This window comes from Oryzias latipes, chromosome 4 (genome assembly GCF_053564925.1).
Source record: "Oryzias latipes strain Hd-rR chromosome 4, Olatipes_Hd-rR_3.1".
In the NCBI taxonomy this organism is placed as follows: Eukaryota; Metazoa; Chordata; class Actinopteri; order Beloniformes; family Adrianichthyidae; genus Oryzias; species Oryzias latipes.
Genome location: NC_136240.1, coordinates 16866006 through 16884139, shown reverse-complemented (window position 1 = coordinate 16884139; position 18134 = coordinate 16866006). Strand labels below are relative to the sequence as shown.

The following is an 18134-nucleotide window of genomic DNA, read 5'->3' as shown; positions in this document are numbered from 1 at the left end:
GGATAAATGTCTGTTATCCAGCTGGTGCTCAGTGTCAAAGCCCTTTTCAGTGTCCAGAATTAAAATAACATGTGTTTTTTGGTCTGAGGAGCTGATTATGGATATCTGGAAGCATGATCTTGATTGTTGGAAACAGCTCAGAGTAAAAAAAAAGCCTTATGAGGGCAGATAAATGAAATACTGGTAGGTAAGGGCTGCAACAAAATACATGTGTTTACAATACAGCTCAAATGATCATGAAATTATACCCAATGATACCATTTGTTCCATTTAGCCATGTTTTGGCTAATGTGGGTCACCCATAAACACAAAAACAGGTTATTAACACAAAACGTATGCTGTTGTCAAGTCCAATCTGAGGTAAAAGATGCAAAATACTTTCAGTTCTCTTTTGAGAGAAAATGTTTATCAAATGTTAATGAATAAGGCTGATAGGAAAATTCTAATGACCGAGCATTCCACTGGTATTTAAACGCAACACTTACGGACGAATTTGTGAAACGTGAAAACAGTCTCACGGTAGATCCGTGCGTAACTTTGGCTTCGTGTGTGCGTAACAAGGGATTCGTGCGTGTTTTTTAAAGATGTGTGTGTGTAAGTAGTTTCAAGCTGTTGTAATCTTAATTTGTGCATACGTAAATTGCACATTGGAAGAAGTAGATGTGAGGTGTGAGGACATTATCTCCCAGGTTTCTGTCGTTGTCTTTACACGCACTTTAGTTGTGTTAAAAATTGAACCCTAACTGTCAAGTGTTTAAGGACCAAATCTGTCAGTCATTTCTATTTGAGTAGCTGATGTAAAATGTATATTTTACTTTAAAATGGATAGTTCTTATTAAGCCTAAGTATCAATGCTAAACTCTTGAGCTGGTCTTTAACCAGACACGGTTTAGTTAAAAATCAAACTCTTTTGTTAAATTTCTATTGTAAAATCATTTTAGCTAAATAGTGGTAGCAATTCTTTGAGGGGATATTTGTCTCCCCTGCAGTGGGTTCAAAAGGTCTTTGGCAGTCACTTATTCAGCTCAGAAATACACGAGGAAACTGGTCAATGACCTGAAGAGAGCTGGGACCACAGTAACAAAGGTTACTGTTGGTAACACACTACCTAGTCATGGACTCAAACACTTTAGTACTCCAAAGGTCCCACTGCTTAAACCAGCACAAGTCCAGACCTGTCTAAAATATGTTCTGTCTAAAACCGCCATACCCTCTGTGAAGCATGGGGGGGTATATCATGCTTGGAGACGGCTTTTCTGCAAAGGGAACAGAATGATTGATTCATATTGAGGAGAAGATGAATGGGGCCGTGTATGGTGCAGTTTTGGGCAAAAATCTCCTCCTGTCAGTGAGAGCATTGAGGATGGAACATGGCTGGATTTATTTTTTCATCATGGAAACTGCAAAATACAACAATTTTCTTCCCCAGGCCTTTTTAATAACTGTGCAGAAGTACTTGCACACAATATGTAAAATCACATGGCTACTTTGGGGAATTACCTGCTGCTTTTTCTGCTAATATTGAACAATTTCCAATGAGTTCAAAAATGATTTAGGCTCTTTCGTTTTGTTATTTATAACATTTACCAACCAATTCCTGTGAAACTGTCACAAATGAGAGTTTAAGTGGTCACAAATAAGTGGAAGCTAAACAAAGGTTAATACATAGATATGTCCTAATAGGGGTAAAAAGGTTCAAAATACATGATAAAAAAGATTTGAATACAAGTGAAAAGTGGATATTACTTGGTAGTGGAAGTATTGACGTTTCAAGTGATAGGTTGGTGTAAACGATTGGGGCATTTATAGCATGTGTTGTTTTTCTACAGAAAAAGAAACCTCAGTGCAACACCTTCACAGTCTAACAAAGAAAAACATCCCTTTCTTTATAAGTTGTTATTCTTTTACCTGGCCTGTTTTTTTAGGTAGTCTAAAGCTCAGTTTGTTGTGAAGTTGTCCTTAAATGTCTGTGTTGAGTAGAAACTGGTTTTGGTGGAACGGCAAGGTAACCTACAAGAATATCCTTGGAAATTTTTGTAAACACAAGGTGTTCTTTGCAGTTTTCATCTTCACATCTAGCATAAAGAATATGTCTCACCAGTGTCCCTTCAGCTATATTTATGGCACACACAATTATTTTAGAAATGACAGAATGTTGTCTCATTTAGGTGAGCTGTGCACCACTCCTTAGTTTCTTACCGACTTTTGTTTCGATTAAAAACCTAGAAGCTTGTTTATCAAACCACAACAAGAGACACTCTGTTGTCCTGTGCTGTGTGCTTGGTCAGACCATCTGCTAAACCTATCCTAACTTTATAGGTTGGCGCATATTTTTGATTGTTTCGAGAAAATAAGCAACAAAAGAAAGTACAGTAACACTGTTGTTTAAGTCTCTGAAAAGTATATTTTATGTGTGCCGTTATTTAACTTTTAGATTAAGAGTTCTCTTATTGTAATTAATACATTGAAGAGAAATGAAATGAAGTCACTGTTTCTATTAAATAAAAACAAACATGCTTTTAAGTTAATTGATGAATCCTCTAAATTGTTTCTAAGACGTGGGTGTGTGTGTTTGTGTGGCCTGTTGATGGACTGGCAACCTGTTCTGGGATCACCCTACAGTAAATCCATGACAAATTCAATGTCAAATTTCCCAGGTTGGATTCAATAAAGTATCATTATCTCATGACCCTCACAGGACTAAGTGCGTATAGAAGATGGATGGAATAATTTGATAGTAGGGCTGCTGTTCAGCATTTTTCCCCCCTTGAAACGTGTAAGTCTCCAAAACATGACACTTCCTGGCACAAACACGTCGGAAAAGATGGTTTTTGATTGTAGCCAACCGTCTGAGTTTTGGTATTTTGCTGTCAGTATTTTGTCCATCAGTTTTGCAGTGCACTAAGACCCCCTGTGAATATCTTTGAGATTAGGCATTATTGTAAGCTTTTAACAGCTACTGATATCTAGCCATCCCTGTGGAAAGATTGGCTGAGTGACTCACTGCCTGCCTGACTGAGAGCTGTCTGTCTGTCAGCCTTTGCATGTGAACTTCAAATCACAGCTCAGCAGCACTGAGCATGTAGCCGCCAAAGGCAAGGCTTTACACTGTCATCAGCACCACACGGCTGCCTCTGGGTGCTGTGCCATATGACATTAACCAAGATCGATCCCTTCCACACCTCAGAGAACTGCTGTGCGGCACACAATGTTTTCTCTGATATTGTTGCCACAACTTCAAAGAAAAAGAGCTGTTTCCTAAGCATCTGTAGCTGTCTGACAATGACCTGAACTGTACATTTCGGCAACTTCATATAATTTATGCTGAGAAACTGCAATCCCCCCCCCCCCATGTCTGTGCTGAAGTTGTTGCACCACACTACACCAGGATCTACCGTTGCAGCTATGTAACATATTTCTACTTTTGTAACCATGTATATATTTATTATGCATTATAATGGAGCCTTTGCTTCCATAGATGTTTTGACTGAGGCAGATGGTTGGACCATATGGAGAAAAATGGCCAATTATATGAAGATTTGTTTTAGCCAACAAGCCTGTCCTCAGAGATGGAATCATCAGTTTACGAGAGCTGTCACAGTCAAAACCATTGAGTTTACCACCATGTAATCAAAGTTTAGAAAATCACATCTAGATTATTTCTTGGATTTCTTGTTATTTATAGATTACTGTGTCCATCGAGGCACGTTATTCCACAATTCTGCTTTAGTCACTTGTGCGTAAATGGGAGGAAAGTTATGAAGGAGACTGTGTGGAGGCACTGCTTGAGTTTTCTTTTTTTCCCCCCTGCTTTCAACAACCATGCTACATGTGTTGTGCTGAAGATGCAGTCATGCGAAGCTGGTGTTTGACATAATGTTGGACCAGTATGGAATGTGACTGGGAATATCAGCGTTGATATGTGGTGATACACAGAGGCTGTCACAAAGGTTGCATCCATATGCTGTGCCACTCATTCGTGAAGCTGTGAAATTGGGTTGCATCCCAACTAGCCCGGAGACAGTATCACTTTCCCTTCTCCCTTTCTGTCTTTCTCGCTCTCTCTCTCCACCTCTTTTCTCCCCCTCCCTTTCCAGCTCATCCCACCGCATCATTTTTTCTCACATAGCTTGGAAGACGGAACAACTAATGTGGCATTAATAGGGTCACATCATCTCCATGCAGCACTCTCTTTCTTCTCCTTCCAGCTGAGACTGTTGTTTATCTTCTTCAGATGTAGCTGTAGGAATGGTTTAGAAATCCCTTCAGGGCAGCATCTCTCACATGTGAAGCCTGCCAGTTGGGTTTTTTGGCTGGTGATGCAGGCTCTACCTTAGAGGTTGTTTTCTCTTTGTTTATCCGAAATTAAAGCTTTGGAAATAATTTTTTATCATTCCCTTGTAAATCTAGACCTATTTATAGGCCTAATCTAGATCAGGTTTGATTGTGTTTGTTTAAAAAAAATGTATACAATTTTCTTGTTGTATGTTGTCTTGTTTACCTGTATTTTATTAAAAGGAAATTACCTTTTATTGATTGATTTGATTGGATCCAGCTATTTCCAAATAATTTCAGCCAATTTTAATTATGATTATGCATTTCTCGTCTTTCCTTTATCTTCTCTCCTGCTAGCTTACAGACCCTCACACCCCCAACCTAACATTACTGGTCCACAGAAATGTAGCACAACATCGCAGCTTTTCATTTGTACAGTTTTGAGCCAGATGCTAGTTTGGACGAGGAAAACAAAGACGTACATGGATCTGTTTGTCTGCAAGTGGATACATCAGAATGGAGCGGAGCAGAGAGCTTGTGGCCCACCAATTGTAGCACCTACGTCACTGCTAGCGGCTTTTTCAAACATGTTTTCATCTTCTCCTGATTCACAACGATTTGAATAAAGAAATACCCCGAAATTATATTTTTTATCTACATTTTCTTTATATATGTCCTCCATCATGAGAAAAAAGTTACAAGAACATGTTAATAACCCCCAAAAACAGGATTTTCATCGAAGTGGGTCTTTAACAGTGTGACCAATCAAGATTAGTAAATTTAAGGACCATATCATGGTTTTTAAAGAGTTTTTTTTTTCTTCAAAACCCAACTAAATCAGCATGAAATGTAATGCCATTTGCCATGTGCAATGCGAGACATGGGAGCGTGAACGAAGAACTGTCTGAGTGTGTTTTTCTTCCTGCTGGCTTTTGAAAGATGCCAGTTAATCTGCTTATTCCTTTAATTGTGAGTGGAGGGTTTGGGCCTCCTTCTGGCCAGAATAAGACTACTGATCCAGAAGTAAAGCGATGACCACTGCAGTTATGCCTTGCTTTAGGTTGTGCAACCCTCTTAAGATTTCTTTATCCACCCCTCATCTCCCCCTCCTTTAGCATAGCCTCCCTCAGAGCAAAGAAAGCTTCTTGTTCTGACAATAGACATTTTTTGCCATATGTTGGCTTGACATCTTCATCAGGTTCACAGCAGGTTACCTTAGTTAACTTTCACTCCACTGCCTGATGGGATTTTCTCCCCCTGTTTCTGTAGTCGGCCCCGGCTCAAAGTCTAGACGGCCTCTGAGGCGGAGTCCTCCAAGCCCCGTGTCCACAATGGCCATATTGTGGACCTTTAGTAGCGGTAGCTTCCTCTAGTTATTGCAAACAGGATAGTGGTAAAACAATGCTTTTGTCCAGGGGCATGTGAAGGAGCCTAATCCACTAGATACTGTGAAATAAATCTTTCCACGATGTGAGCGAGCCAGAGAAACTGAGTGAATGAAATCATTGCCAAGGAGGTTAGAGTGCAGCAGTTTAACCCCTGGCCAAGAAAGAGAGAGGAAAGAAGGCATAGGGAGAGAGAAGAGAGGAACAAGGAGAGGCAGGCACTGCATCCCTTCATCTCTGGAAGACGGATGGAGAAGAGGGGCCGCCGGTGGCTCTCACAGCATCTCTTCTCACCAGAGGAGCTGCTGTTCCCCATATGGGATTTGGCCTCCTTTAACAAACAGGCCTCCTATTCACTCACAACACGCATTCAGTCGTTGATGGAATAAGGTGAAAAAAGTGCATTTTTATGCCTTTAGAACAGTGGATGGCCACGAGGGCTTCAAGTCTGTTTGATTCACATAGTATAGAGAATTATAAACCAGAAGCTTTCATCTAAATGTGTATTCACACTGGATTTAGGGTTAGGTCTTTTTGTGCTTCAGTGAAGCCTATGTGAAAACCACCACAATGCATGTAGGCCAGTAATGTTGAGCAGCTAATGTGGACCTATAGAAACGATGTGCACAAAAATGTCAGTCTTCGTGGGCGGATTTCATATTCATCCCAATGTTTTTTCAGTGGCTCAAATGGCTATTTTGGTTCAGCAGTGTCATTCAAAGTCAGTTGGGTTTTTCTGTTTTAGCTAAGCGACAAAATGACTTCAATTTGAACAACTCACTGTGCGGCACTGGGCAGTGTGTGCTTTCTGACACATTAGTAGAAATGTGCCAACTTTTTTCCCCGCAGCCAGCAGCATTAGGAACTCCATCCCTTGCCAACAGTTTCTTTTTAGCCTACTTGAAAATCCCAAGAAGCAAAGATTTTTGCCAGGACGAACTTGCCAGCATTTTTCCTTTTTAGCCTACTTTGGTATGCCAGTAGACACAGACTTTTGTTGTAAATTAAAGAAAGGCTAGGTAAAGTGGTTGGCTTGGTTCTTCTTATCTCACTTCATGTATATGTGAGGCTATGTTATTCTGTTTATATACAGCATGTTAGATCCAGAAAAGGTGTAGGTTGGAAACTTTTGAGCTGCTCTCCTCATTTTGGATTCATCTCTTCCTACTTTTTGTTCTTTTGCTCTGCTTCCTGTTCATTTACCCATTAACCCCTTTTTTTTTTTTTTTACTTTCAGAGCACAGGTGTCCTACAAATTCCTAAAATCTTTTCATTCTGAACACATCAACCCACCAGTGCCTGCCTGCATCTCACCAGTGTCTGTGTCACTGTTCAGGGGCTGACAGCATGTTGCCCTCCCAGTGACTGTGGGAGGTCAGCCGAGCTTGAAGCCCCTGGGAATCGATGGACATGTTACTGTATAATAAATGTTCTCTCCTGAGCTGTAAACATATCTCCATTCATGCGGTACACATTTGCACACAAACACTCATGCACGCAGACAGGAACCAATGATTACTGCTTGAACTAGTCATCAAAGTTGCCCACCTCCATTTTCTTGGGTGTGAATGGAGGAATCTAACTCTCAATAGGTGATTTCAATTCAATTCTCACCCACTGGATCTGTTTACACTCCAACAGGGTGAAATGTGCCTTCGGTTGTTTTCACCCTGTCAGCTTGGGAACCATGGGTCTCACATAAAACAGGCTGTTTTTATGCTGCTTCCACCAGCTTTTTTACAGATTTAGCAAACTTTAATAAATGTAATTGACACACCTTCAGTCCATGTGCTTTTGGCCTTGAAGCGGGTTGCTGAATAAGAGGCAGATTTGAACAAGTCAATGAGGCTAAGAATCTTTAGGTAAATAAATCAATTTCACTTCATTTTGTGGTTCAACTCATAATCTATGTTTGACAGTTATTTAAAGAAATGTGATTTCAGACAAAGTTACACAATAGAACCCCTTTCAAGTTAGATCTAATGTTGTTTTACAGTTCTTGTTCAAAACAAAATTTCAAATGCGCATCACTGCAGTTTAGGCAGAAGCAAGATCTTTCAGGTGTTTGGACATAACTTTAGTGTTTATGTCCAGCTGGTCTTTGAATGCAACGAGGTTCTTTGAATAAAAGTCTTCATCTAGCTTTGTGTGCGCTGCTGAGTAGAGCTTTCTCTTCACGAGTGATGCAATTGGGTGACATACTTTGGGCGAGCTGTTTGAATAAAAAATCTAAACCTTTGTCAACTCTGCCGTGTGGGTGCATTTCTTCAGATAAAACTGGTGGTTTATTATTATTTTCTTCACCCTGTTTGGAATTTCTTATGCTGGAACAGTTGCACAGTCGGTGTTGGCCAGCAGATGATGTTTGACTTGTTTAGCTTTGTATCTTTTGGTCACAGATTAGTGCTGAAGTTATAATAATGTCCGAAATGTATATGACTTTTAGTTTGCAAACCTTGCAGAGATAAATAAGTTTCATCTAGACCTGTCTAATACAAATCAGTGAAGAATTTAAAATGTGCCCAAACACATACCGTCTTTTTAGATAGACAGCAACTTATGGGAATTCCTGCTTATTTTCTTCGTGCTCCCTCCAAATCCCTAACTTTATGTGGAAACTCAATGATTCAGCTACACCTACAGCCTCAGAAAAAAGCAGTTCCTGGACAATCTTTGGATAACTGTAGCTTTTCTGACATCCTGAACTAAAAAAAAAAGAGGATAAAGATGAAGGGGGAAAAAATGGATTTGCAATAACACCAAAAAAGCTTTTCAGAAAATCTGATTTGCCCAATGGAAACAATCGGTTGGAAATTTTTATTTTTCCAATTTGATTTGTGAATCAATTCTTGAATCCCTATTTGCAACACCGGGCATGCATTATTCAAGAATGTAAAACAAAATACAGTTTCTAAAAAATGTGCTGCTTTTTTATTCTCATGCTTATTCTCTCTACAAGAACGATTGCATCTCTGATTCCAATCCTCCATTGTCGATGTTTCTGTAGAAAACTGAGTTTAGCATTTTTATAGTGAGTCATAAGATCTTGTTATCTACAAAAAGAGAATTGGGAGCTGTTGTTTTTTTTTAATTTTTTTTATACATTTTATTTGACATATCTTTGTTTATTACAAAATCCAAAGTAAACTATTGCAAAACTAAATCAGATGACTTGTGTTTTGTTTTAGTTATTTTATAAAAAGTGGTTTCAATAACTGATTTAGGATCTCTCACCATGACATTTGTGTCCCTGAGTGAAGCAGCAGGGATTCTCTTCAGCTCTGTAACCTTCAACTTTCTGCCTTCACCTTCCCCCGGGGGCTGCCCCCCACCACCAAACACGCACACATGACCAGCATGAACATGGATGTAGGTGAGGATAGTGTAGGTTTGGGTGCAGCATCTGAACAGGATAAAAGCTCAAAGATTGAAACGATTTGTTTGATTAAAAAGGGTTGGGAGCATGACAAAAGTGGACAGGAAGATGGAGATGAGAAAAATATGTGAAAAAAGAAGGGATTTATAAGTGTCTGTGTTTGGAAAAGTTCATGCTGTATGCTTTCTCCAGCAAGAGAAAGGGCTGGTAATGCATATAATTGGCTTCTTTGCAAGCGTTTTGTGTCCTGCTTGTGTGGTTCAACACTACTCTCAAGGTGTGTCACTCAATAATAAACAGAATGTGTCAGCACAAAATAAATACGGTAAAGAGGTAGTTAAGTTTACAGGTAATATGACCTCCTTTAGCCCTAATTTTTTTTAATCTATACCCAAAAAAGATTTATACAGCCAATTGCCTGTTTTGTTTTTTACAAACTTGTTGATGAGCCGTGGGACACTCCTCTGCAGAGATCTTGATGTCGCATTGTGTCGAGTGTACTGGAACGTGTCCAGTGTGGATAAAATGGGGTTTTCAAAGTTAGAATCCCTTCCTGTTTTAATAGCCACCAGTTACTGCAGGGAGGTGCATCCATCCTCTTATTCCTCTTCATCCCCCTCTGTCATCCTGCAGGTGGGGCTTTGCATTTCTGACACAGTAAATTAGCATTAAATATACTAAACTTATGAATGTTCATGGGGTTAGAAGAAAAGGGGTGATGTCTCTGTGCAGCTTTGTCTCATCTGTGCCGAGCTTCTTCAGGACGAGCCCAAAAAACGGCTCTAATAGGATTACATAAGACATTATGGTTCATCCCATTCACACACAGTCTTGTTTGTTAACTACAAATAAAGTCTTCACATTGTGTGTGTGCATCACACTAAGAAATACTTTTTTTCCCCTCAAGCTTCGGAATAGGATCAAACGTTGTGATTAGATAATTGTTTACTCCATTTGTTTAACTGATTAACTTATTCTGGTGTGGGATTTTCAGATATTACAATAATGTGTTTGTGGAAAGATTTTGGGGTGAAGGGGGGTGAGCTTTTCTACCTTGTCATGTAAAAGCCAGTCTCTTCAAACCCTCGCTGTTCCCACCAGGGTCGCATGCTAAACCTGGAGCTGTGGAAGCCATGTTTACTAGAGACCCCTGTGTTCAGGCTATGGCTGAGTGACTGCCTGTTTTCAGCATGTGTCACATGCATGTGTCAAGTTCAGTTCTGTCTAGAGTTTGTAAGCTTTCTTTGGAAGAAAGGTGCAAGGATTCTGCAAACCACAAAGCTTCCTTCTAAGCCAGATAACATGTTATTTTGCACTCGTCTGTCAGCTTTTTTGTCATCTGCGAGTCAGTCATCTGTTGTAGATGTTCCATTCATACACTAAAATTCTGCAGATTAAACTAAAAACAGAATTTACCACTATTGATTGTTTTACATTGTTTGTTCTGTTTGGTTGATCTTCCAGATGTTTTAATCAATTTCTTTAGTTTTCATATGTATTTGTTTTTGTGGTAGATCCGTTAAAGACCAACTGTAATGAAAATTGTGTTTTTGGTGTTTTCAAAAGTTCTTGGAGCATTTTTCTTATGAAGGAGGGCATGTATGAAGAAAATGAAGATTATAACTGTGTTTCTGAGTATTTCTTTATATAAAAAATTGTGAATCAGGAGAAGATGAAAAAATGCCATTTGAAAAAGCTTGTAGTTGTTACATAAAATTTACAAGCTCCCTGCTCCGCCTGATTCTGATGCCTCCACTTGCAGACAATAAGATCCATGTACGTCTGCAGAAACTTCGTCCAAGAAACCACTTTTTTTGGGGCTAAAAACTGCATAATACTTAAAAGACCACTCAGAACAGTTTCTCAATAGATCAAAAGATGATCGGAGTGAGTCATTAAACTCAGAATTCTGCTTCTTCATTGTTTAAATTAAAAACGCACAGCTGAGGACAACACAGTTCTTTGACCCTTTATTTCAAATTCATTTTTATTTCATGTCATCTACATTCCAACAACACATTATTTCTATAAAACCTGTCAAAAAGCTCCAGCTAACATAGTTTATTAGCCAAAAAATGACTTCCTCACATCTGCACGGGTGTTTCTTTGTACAACAAAGAAAATGAGCGTACAAATCTCTGATATAGTAATAAGCTCTTTGCTTTCCGATTTGCATCTTTTCAGCAAAACTGTAAGGTTTGTATTAATGTAGGAATAATTAAGCAAATAAACCCGAGAGTTTTTCTGCAACTTTCTCAAATGTCAGTGATTTGGTGTATAATATAAGCCATCATATCTACACTGAGAATATAGATTTGCATATTTACAGCATATACAGCCTAGACGTGGTCTCTTGTCTTTTTTTTTATGTGCAAGTGTGTGTTTGTGTTGGGATGAATGTGTGTGTGCGTGCACAGACTTGCAGCAGCCACCCTTGCCCCCACCCCTCTCATTAATATGTATGTGTTCTGAGGCAGCTAGCGAAGACGGTGTGTTTCTCACCCGCTGATTAATGCTGTCTGTCAATTACCTCTAGATCCAACCGTGCTGTGGAGCTTCCCCCAGGACCACACAGACCAGGTTGGAACACACTCTGCTTTTTCTTTCCACTCTCTCCAAATCTCTTGCTCGTTCACTGTTAAAGACAACCTCCACCACCTCTTCTTCTCCCTTCTCCTTCCTTTCCTCACGCCCTTACTCACCCTGCCTTCCTGTGGTAACCTCCCCCAGCACCTATCACCACCACCACCACCACTGCTCTCCTGGAGTGCTTCCTCAGTGCTTCCTCTCTTTTTCTCCTCCTCCCCATTCCCCCTTTCCGTCTCACCCGTTCTGACTGTTACTGTTGTTGGTAATGAAAAGCAGTGAGCAGGTCTTCAATAACCGACGGATCAGTAATTATCATGCAACCGTGATAGGAATGCACATTTCTGTTTTCCACCTTTTTCCTCCTCATGTCTGCCTTTTGCTCCCTCTATTGTCCCACTCTGCCTCCTGGCTTTTGTCTAACACTTGTAGTCTTTTTGTATTCACTTTCAGTATCAAAAACACCTTTTTGCAACATGGCACGGCGTATCAAATATTCAGAGGTGAAGCCCCATCGTGTTTTCCAAACTACCTCAATCTTGATTCAGTAATGTTATAATGTTGTGATCTAAACTGAACTATCTGAAAAATAAATGAAATGAATTGGTAAATGAATGTTAATCCATTTGTCCACCAGCAGGTTCCCAAGGTTCCTCGCTCTTAACAGTCATTCAGAGGGAGAGACAGATGGGGACTAAATGAATAATATTTTAATTATCTGCATTTAAGTTCTAAAAGAGAATGAATTTGCTTAACAAAAAGGTATTCTAAAGCTACGGACACACCGAGCCTGTGAAGTGTGTTCAAGAACGCTTATTTAGGCTATGGTGTTCACACTGGATAAGCAGGGAGGGGCTTCTTCTTTTACTACCGTTTATTTCTGCATTTCTGCCACCCACAGTTGGAGGTTTCTGTGCAAAGTGTCAAAGCGGAGCAAATCTTGCAAATCTCACTCCAGGCTTTTTCTTTTTACAGCTCTATTCCAATATATGAAAGACCTGGGCTCTGTCCGAATTCCTTCACTACTCACTATATAGTGCACTGTACAGTGCATTCACCACTTTGTAGTGCTGTCCCAATCTACAATTCCAAATCTAAGCGCTCTAAAAACTTCCCAAAAGTCTCTGAAAAAAATCAGTGTGCTTCGATGCTCACTAGATTGGTGAATGTAGACCACAATGCATTGGGTTTGAACAATTATTGAGAAAAAAAAAGTATTTAAATGTATTTTTTTTATCAAACCATCAACATTTTCATCTTCAGAACTCAGTGGGTTCATAAATAGCTGTCGCGAAACGTTCATATCAATAAGATTTTCACTTTATGAAACCGGTCACTCCATATTCGCCGATTTAAAAAAAAAAAAAAAAGTACTGGGCATGCTGTCCGAATTACTTTTAAATTCCAACGCACTAGATAGTCCCGCACTATATAGCTTTTAATAGTTAGGTAGTAGGGAGGGAATTCAGACCTAGACATAGTTTAATATAATTCGGTTGGCACTTCCGTGAAGTGAGAGGGACACCATCCAAATGTCGCTACCAAATCGGAGTCCCTGATTAGTCAGAGTTCAACCTGGTTTAACTGTGATTGCGCGTTCAATATCTGTACATTTTGTTCATGGAGCCCAAAAACTGTTAAAGAAACATGGGTAGCGACGCCTGACCGCGAGAATTTTGAAGGGGGAAGTCTGAGACGCGCATTTAAAGGTGTTTACATAGACTTTTCATTGGAAGTAGGTGCTTGAACGTGGGTTGCCCAGGGTGTTGTGAACGTAGCTTAAATGGTCTGACTTTACTTTGGGTAGTAAAAAAATAAAATAAATGAGTAACACTACCTTGTATCACCTACAACTGGAGACACAAAAAGTTCCTTAATTGTAATCGAAAGCTCAATTTAAGGTCATTAGCAGTGTTTACAAAAACCAGTTTAATTAAAAAATGAATCTGACTAATTTAAAAAGTTCAATATGTATGACAAATATAATGAAATGGTATTTGAAAGAAACCAGGAAGTGTGTTCACAACCTGCAGGGATTCTGGGTTATTTAGAATAAATTCTCCAGTCCTCAAACACTAAAACACTAAAACGTTTCTTTTACTGCAGTTTACCTGATGAAAAGGAAGTCATGATCACTAATAAAAATGACGGCCTGAACTTCTAAATAAATTCTAAACACTAAATTATCCTTTATGCCAGTCATAGACTCCGTCAGCTGTCTCCAGGGGACACTGTGCACACTTGGCTGGGTGTGATTTTATTTAAAAGACCGCAGCATGGCGTCTTTATTTCATTCTGTTGACTTCATTTTCAAAACAAGATCAAAAATGGGATCAAATGATCTAAGATCCTTTAATAATATTGCATGTGTACACCTCGCCCAGAGGAGCAGTTTATGCTCGTTATGCAGCTTCTCGTCATCAAGTGCATATCTGAGAACTTTGCTCCAGCAGTTGTGCCAAGTGAAAATGTAAGAGCCAAATATGATCTTTGTTTATATGTCAAAATCGGCCACAAAATACAGGAGGTACAGCAACTGTTTAATAGATAGATGGATCCACATGCTCATCAACTAAAATAAAGCAATGCATTGACAAATAGCAATAATGTGACCGTTGGTTCACCACATTTTGAGTTTAGAGCTTTAGTTCTGATTTTCAACAGTTCTCCCTCGTCTCTGATGGACTTTGAGAAGTAAACAGACACAGAGAGCGATGCTCCAGGCAAAGTGTGCCTGCCCTGTAAGTACCAAAGCCAAAACTACCAAAGTAAGACATAAAGGGAGTAAGGAAACCAGAAAGGAATAGGGGGCAGACAATTGTAGCAAAGACGTCATGACTGAAACACAAACAAACCCAAACAGTTAAATCTTAAAACTAGATTACAAACCCAAACAGTTAAATCTTAAAACTAGATTAAAATATAAAAGCGTTTGAGTTCATTTGGACATCATCTGTCCTTTTTAACATGTCTCTTTAGCCCGCCCCCCCAAATCTATTTTCCTTTTATTCTGTTGTTGACCAGATCGTTTGTGTGGATAAGATGGCCCTTAATATGGCTAGTTAGCGTGCTGTGTACAGAAGGATTGGCCCTTTCCCCCCATATACATAAAGACTGAATTCACAGGCCTCATTACAAGGATTAAGGCTCCTTTCGGTCTTTGTGGGTAGATGGCTGGAGTCTTCTGTAGCCACAGTCTCGGTGTTCTGCGGCCTGAGCTGGCCAGCATATGGCAGCAGCAGCCAACAGTTTCTGCAGAGAGGCTCAGGGCTCAGAGCAAGGCCTCCTTTTGTTTCGCCTGTTATTGTTGCTCAGCGTAATGACATTTGTAGGCCGTAGGATCAGGGTGGAGGGGTTAGTCTTCCCCAGGGGAGAGAGCTGGAGAGAGGGAGAGAAATGGAAACAGAACGAGGGGAGAAAGACGGATCAGGATGGAGGGAGTGGGAGAGACAAAGACAAGCAGACAGGAGTGTGGATTATGGAAATATGAATTGATTTTTTTCTGTTCAGTGCTAGAACTGAAAGCTCAAAGGAGAACAGACTGCAGGCTGGCTGGCACGCCGGGATGGTGCTGGGGAAATAAGAAGTGAGAGGCGCCTGCTCCCTCTTTCTCCTCATCTCTTCCTCTAGCCTCCTCTTTTCCCCTCCTGCTTCCTCTATTCTTCCCTCAGCCCCCGAGACTCTCGACGCGCTGGTCATCCGCAGATGCCACTTAGATAGAGATTGAGAGAGGGAGGGAAAGGGAGAGGTGGCTAAAGCATATATTTGAATCCTAAGAAGTTTTTTTTTGCCTTTTTTTTTTGCAAATGAAGCAGACAGATGGAAATCTGTCCGTTTCCTCTCAGATCTCCTCCCAAAGCTGTTGAAAAAGCACAGCAGCAGACAGAACACACACATACACACACTTGCAGCTAAGTCCATCTAACCGCAGCATGGTGTATGGATGGCTCACTTCGCCTGTGAAGAACTGAAGACGGGATGGGGAATACTGGGCAAGCTCCTCAAACATCGGGCCATTTAAAAACTTTTGTGCTGTCAGCAACTTCACAGCACACAAAAATATCCTGATGCTCACACAAATGCAAGCTTTTGCATGCTGCTGCACTTACTTTTTGCAAAATGTGGTAACTTTTTCAAATTCCACTAATATCACTTCATCTGTTTATTTTCATTTTGAGTACTTATTTGAGTACTTATAGTTTATAGACCCATCATGAAGGACAGTATTGGAAAAGGACATATTATTGGAGTTATCCCATAATTTAGGAAGATGGTGCCAAATCTTTCACCAAATGTTTGTACTTTTGCACCAGGGTGACATTTTTTTTTTGTTTTTTTCCCAATGGATTTAGGGTTATTGTTTAAAGATTTGTTTTATTCGTGATGAATATGTATATGAGTAAAGTTCACTTTGTCATCAAACTATACATTTTCATTCATTCGAAGTCCTTTTTTTTAACAGAAATATAGTTTTACATTTTTAATCAAAACATGTTTTTTTTTTTGTTTTTCCAATAGATGTCCCCCTTCTCTGTTTATTCTCCACGATGCTGCATGCTGTTTTTCATTGGTCGTTGTAGTTTCACTAACCTTCTTTTTTTTCCCCACCAAAAATATCAGCTATGTTATATTTCCCCTCACAAACTACTGTTGCATGGAGTTGCAAATGATCCACAAACTTTGTATTTTTTTTTTTTTTTGCCTGTCTGCTAGTGTTATAAGAGTAATAAAGAAAATGTTGAATTATAAATAGCTTATACAGTAAGGCCCTCTGTAAACTGTAAACCAAATGTGATGTTAACTCTGCATGGCTACTTCACACATTTTACTGTTAGACTGAACCTTTGATCTCTCTGCTGCACACTGCCCAGACTTGACTGCATGACATGATGTTTTTCTTTTTATTCCAAGGTTGCAGAGTGTGCGAGATTTGATCTCAAGGAAATCTCCTTCCTTTGATACGGACGCTCGCTGCTATGTATAATCAATTTAGAAAATGTACTGATTCCAAGACTCTCAAATTCTGTTTATGGACCATTTTAAAATATTTCCTAGAACCTCTTTCTCTGAGCGTGTTGCCGTTTTATTATGTATATGCTGAACACAGCAGTCACTTTTAGTGGAGAGAAATTATGGATCCTTTCATTTAAGCCACATTGTGACTTAATGCTGCTATAATTTATTTATTATTTTTCTTCCAAAGAGCACTGGCTACCAGTACCTCTTAAACCTTTGCGGTGACAGCTTAATGCACAAGAAGTCACTGCAATAGTTCCTTTAAAAACTCCGTAAGAATTTTTGTACCAGCTTTACGTTACCTGTTTATACTTATGTTAAGGGTAAATTGACTGAGGTATAATAAGTCTTGGGTTATCCCAATAATGATGTAGCTCAAGCAGTTTATAGTGGTACACCCGTTTTCTAGCAAATATGTAAAACGTTTGTTGAAAGAAGTGGTTAAACAATTGAAAATCTGAATTTTATGGAAAAAAAATTACATCTTGTTTTTAGAATTTATCTAGCGTACATAGTAGCAATAAAAAAGTTTTCTCTGAAAACCTTCACCTGTGGACTCAGATTTTACAGTGTCTGCTGCATGTAAGACGGAGGAAAACTGCTCCATGCTGCTGAAGTGAAAGTTCTTTTTTTTACGACTGCATATCACGCTGTCACGAGTATTACTGTCAAGTCGAATGTAGTTAAACAAAACAATGCTGGATTGGAGCATTTAAAGGTAGATAATGAGAGAAAGAGGAGCATTTTTTCTTTTAAGTTTGATGTCCATGACAAGAGACTTGATGCTTCCACTAATTAGTATTGGTAAAGGGACAGAGGGAGAAGCTTTCTATCAGTTTTTTTATTTTTAAATATAATCTTCTAAGTTCCTCTGAACACCTGATTCTGACAGGAGACAGCTCTCGCTTTTCTTTATATGATAGTAATTTAAACTCTGTCAAGACTGTTATTACAAGATACAAAAGGATGGTTAAACATTACTTGGAGCCTTTAAAGAATTCAATTTAAATTGATAATACGGAGCCCGTGTCCTGACATTAAGATATAAAAATATATCTTGTTCCCACAGATTAATATCTTGTTCCCACATATTATTATCTCGTTCGCACGAAATACTATTGCGTTCACACAATATACTATTGCGTTCCCTCTAAATACTATTCCGTTCCCTCGAAATGATTAACTCGTGCGAACGCAATAATTATGTTGTTCGAACGCAATAATTAATTCGTTCGAACGCAATAATTATTCACGCGGATATGCTCTCTGTACGCCGGCAAAAGCCGCTTTCAGCTGTAACTTCCGTGTCTCTGTGACCCATATTCGTTCAAAAAAGGAACATGAAAAACAAAAATGATCACTTTATTACCGTCTCAATGAATATAAGAAGAAATATCAAAAGATTTATGATAACTAGGCTGCTTTGTCATACGATAGCTCCTGCTAGGCTACTACTAGCGCCGCCGCAGAGCTCTTTGATGTATGCCGCCATTTGG

The 18134-nt window shown here is 39.4% G+C and overlaps 1 protein-coding gene across 5 annotated transcripts in view; it reads left to right on the top strand.

The window, feature by feature from the left end:
* Positions 1-18134, top strand: part of dennd1b (DENN/MADD domain containing 1B) — a 105806-nt gene that overhangs the window by 12243 nt on the left and 75429 nt on the right. For all 5 annotated transcript variants that reach the window (XM_011474043.4, XM_078945883.1, XM_011474042.4 and 2 more), the window contains exon 3: positions 11573-11616. In XM_011474043.4, coding sequence (XP_011472345.1) covers positions 11573-11616 — 44 coding nt within the window. The remainder of the gene's footprint in view (positions 1-11572; positions 11617-18134) is intronic.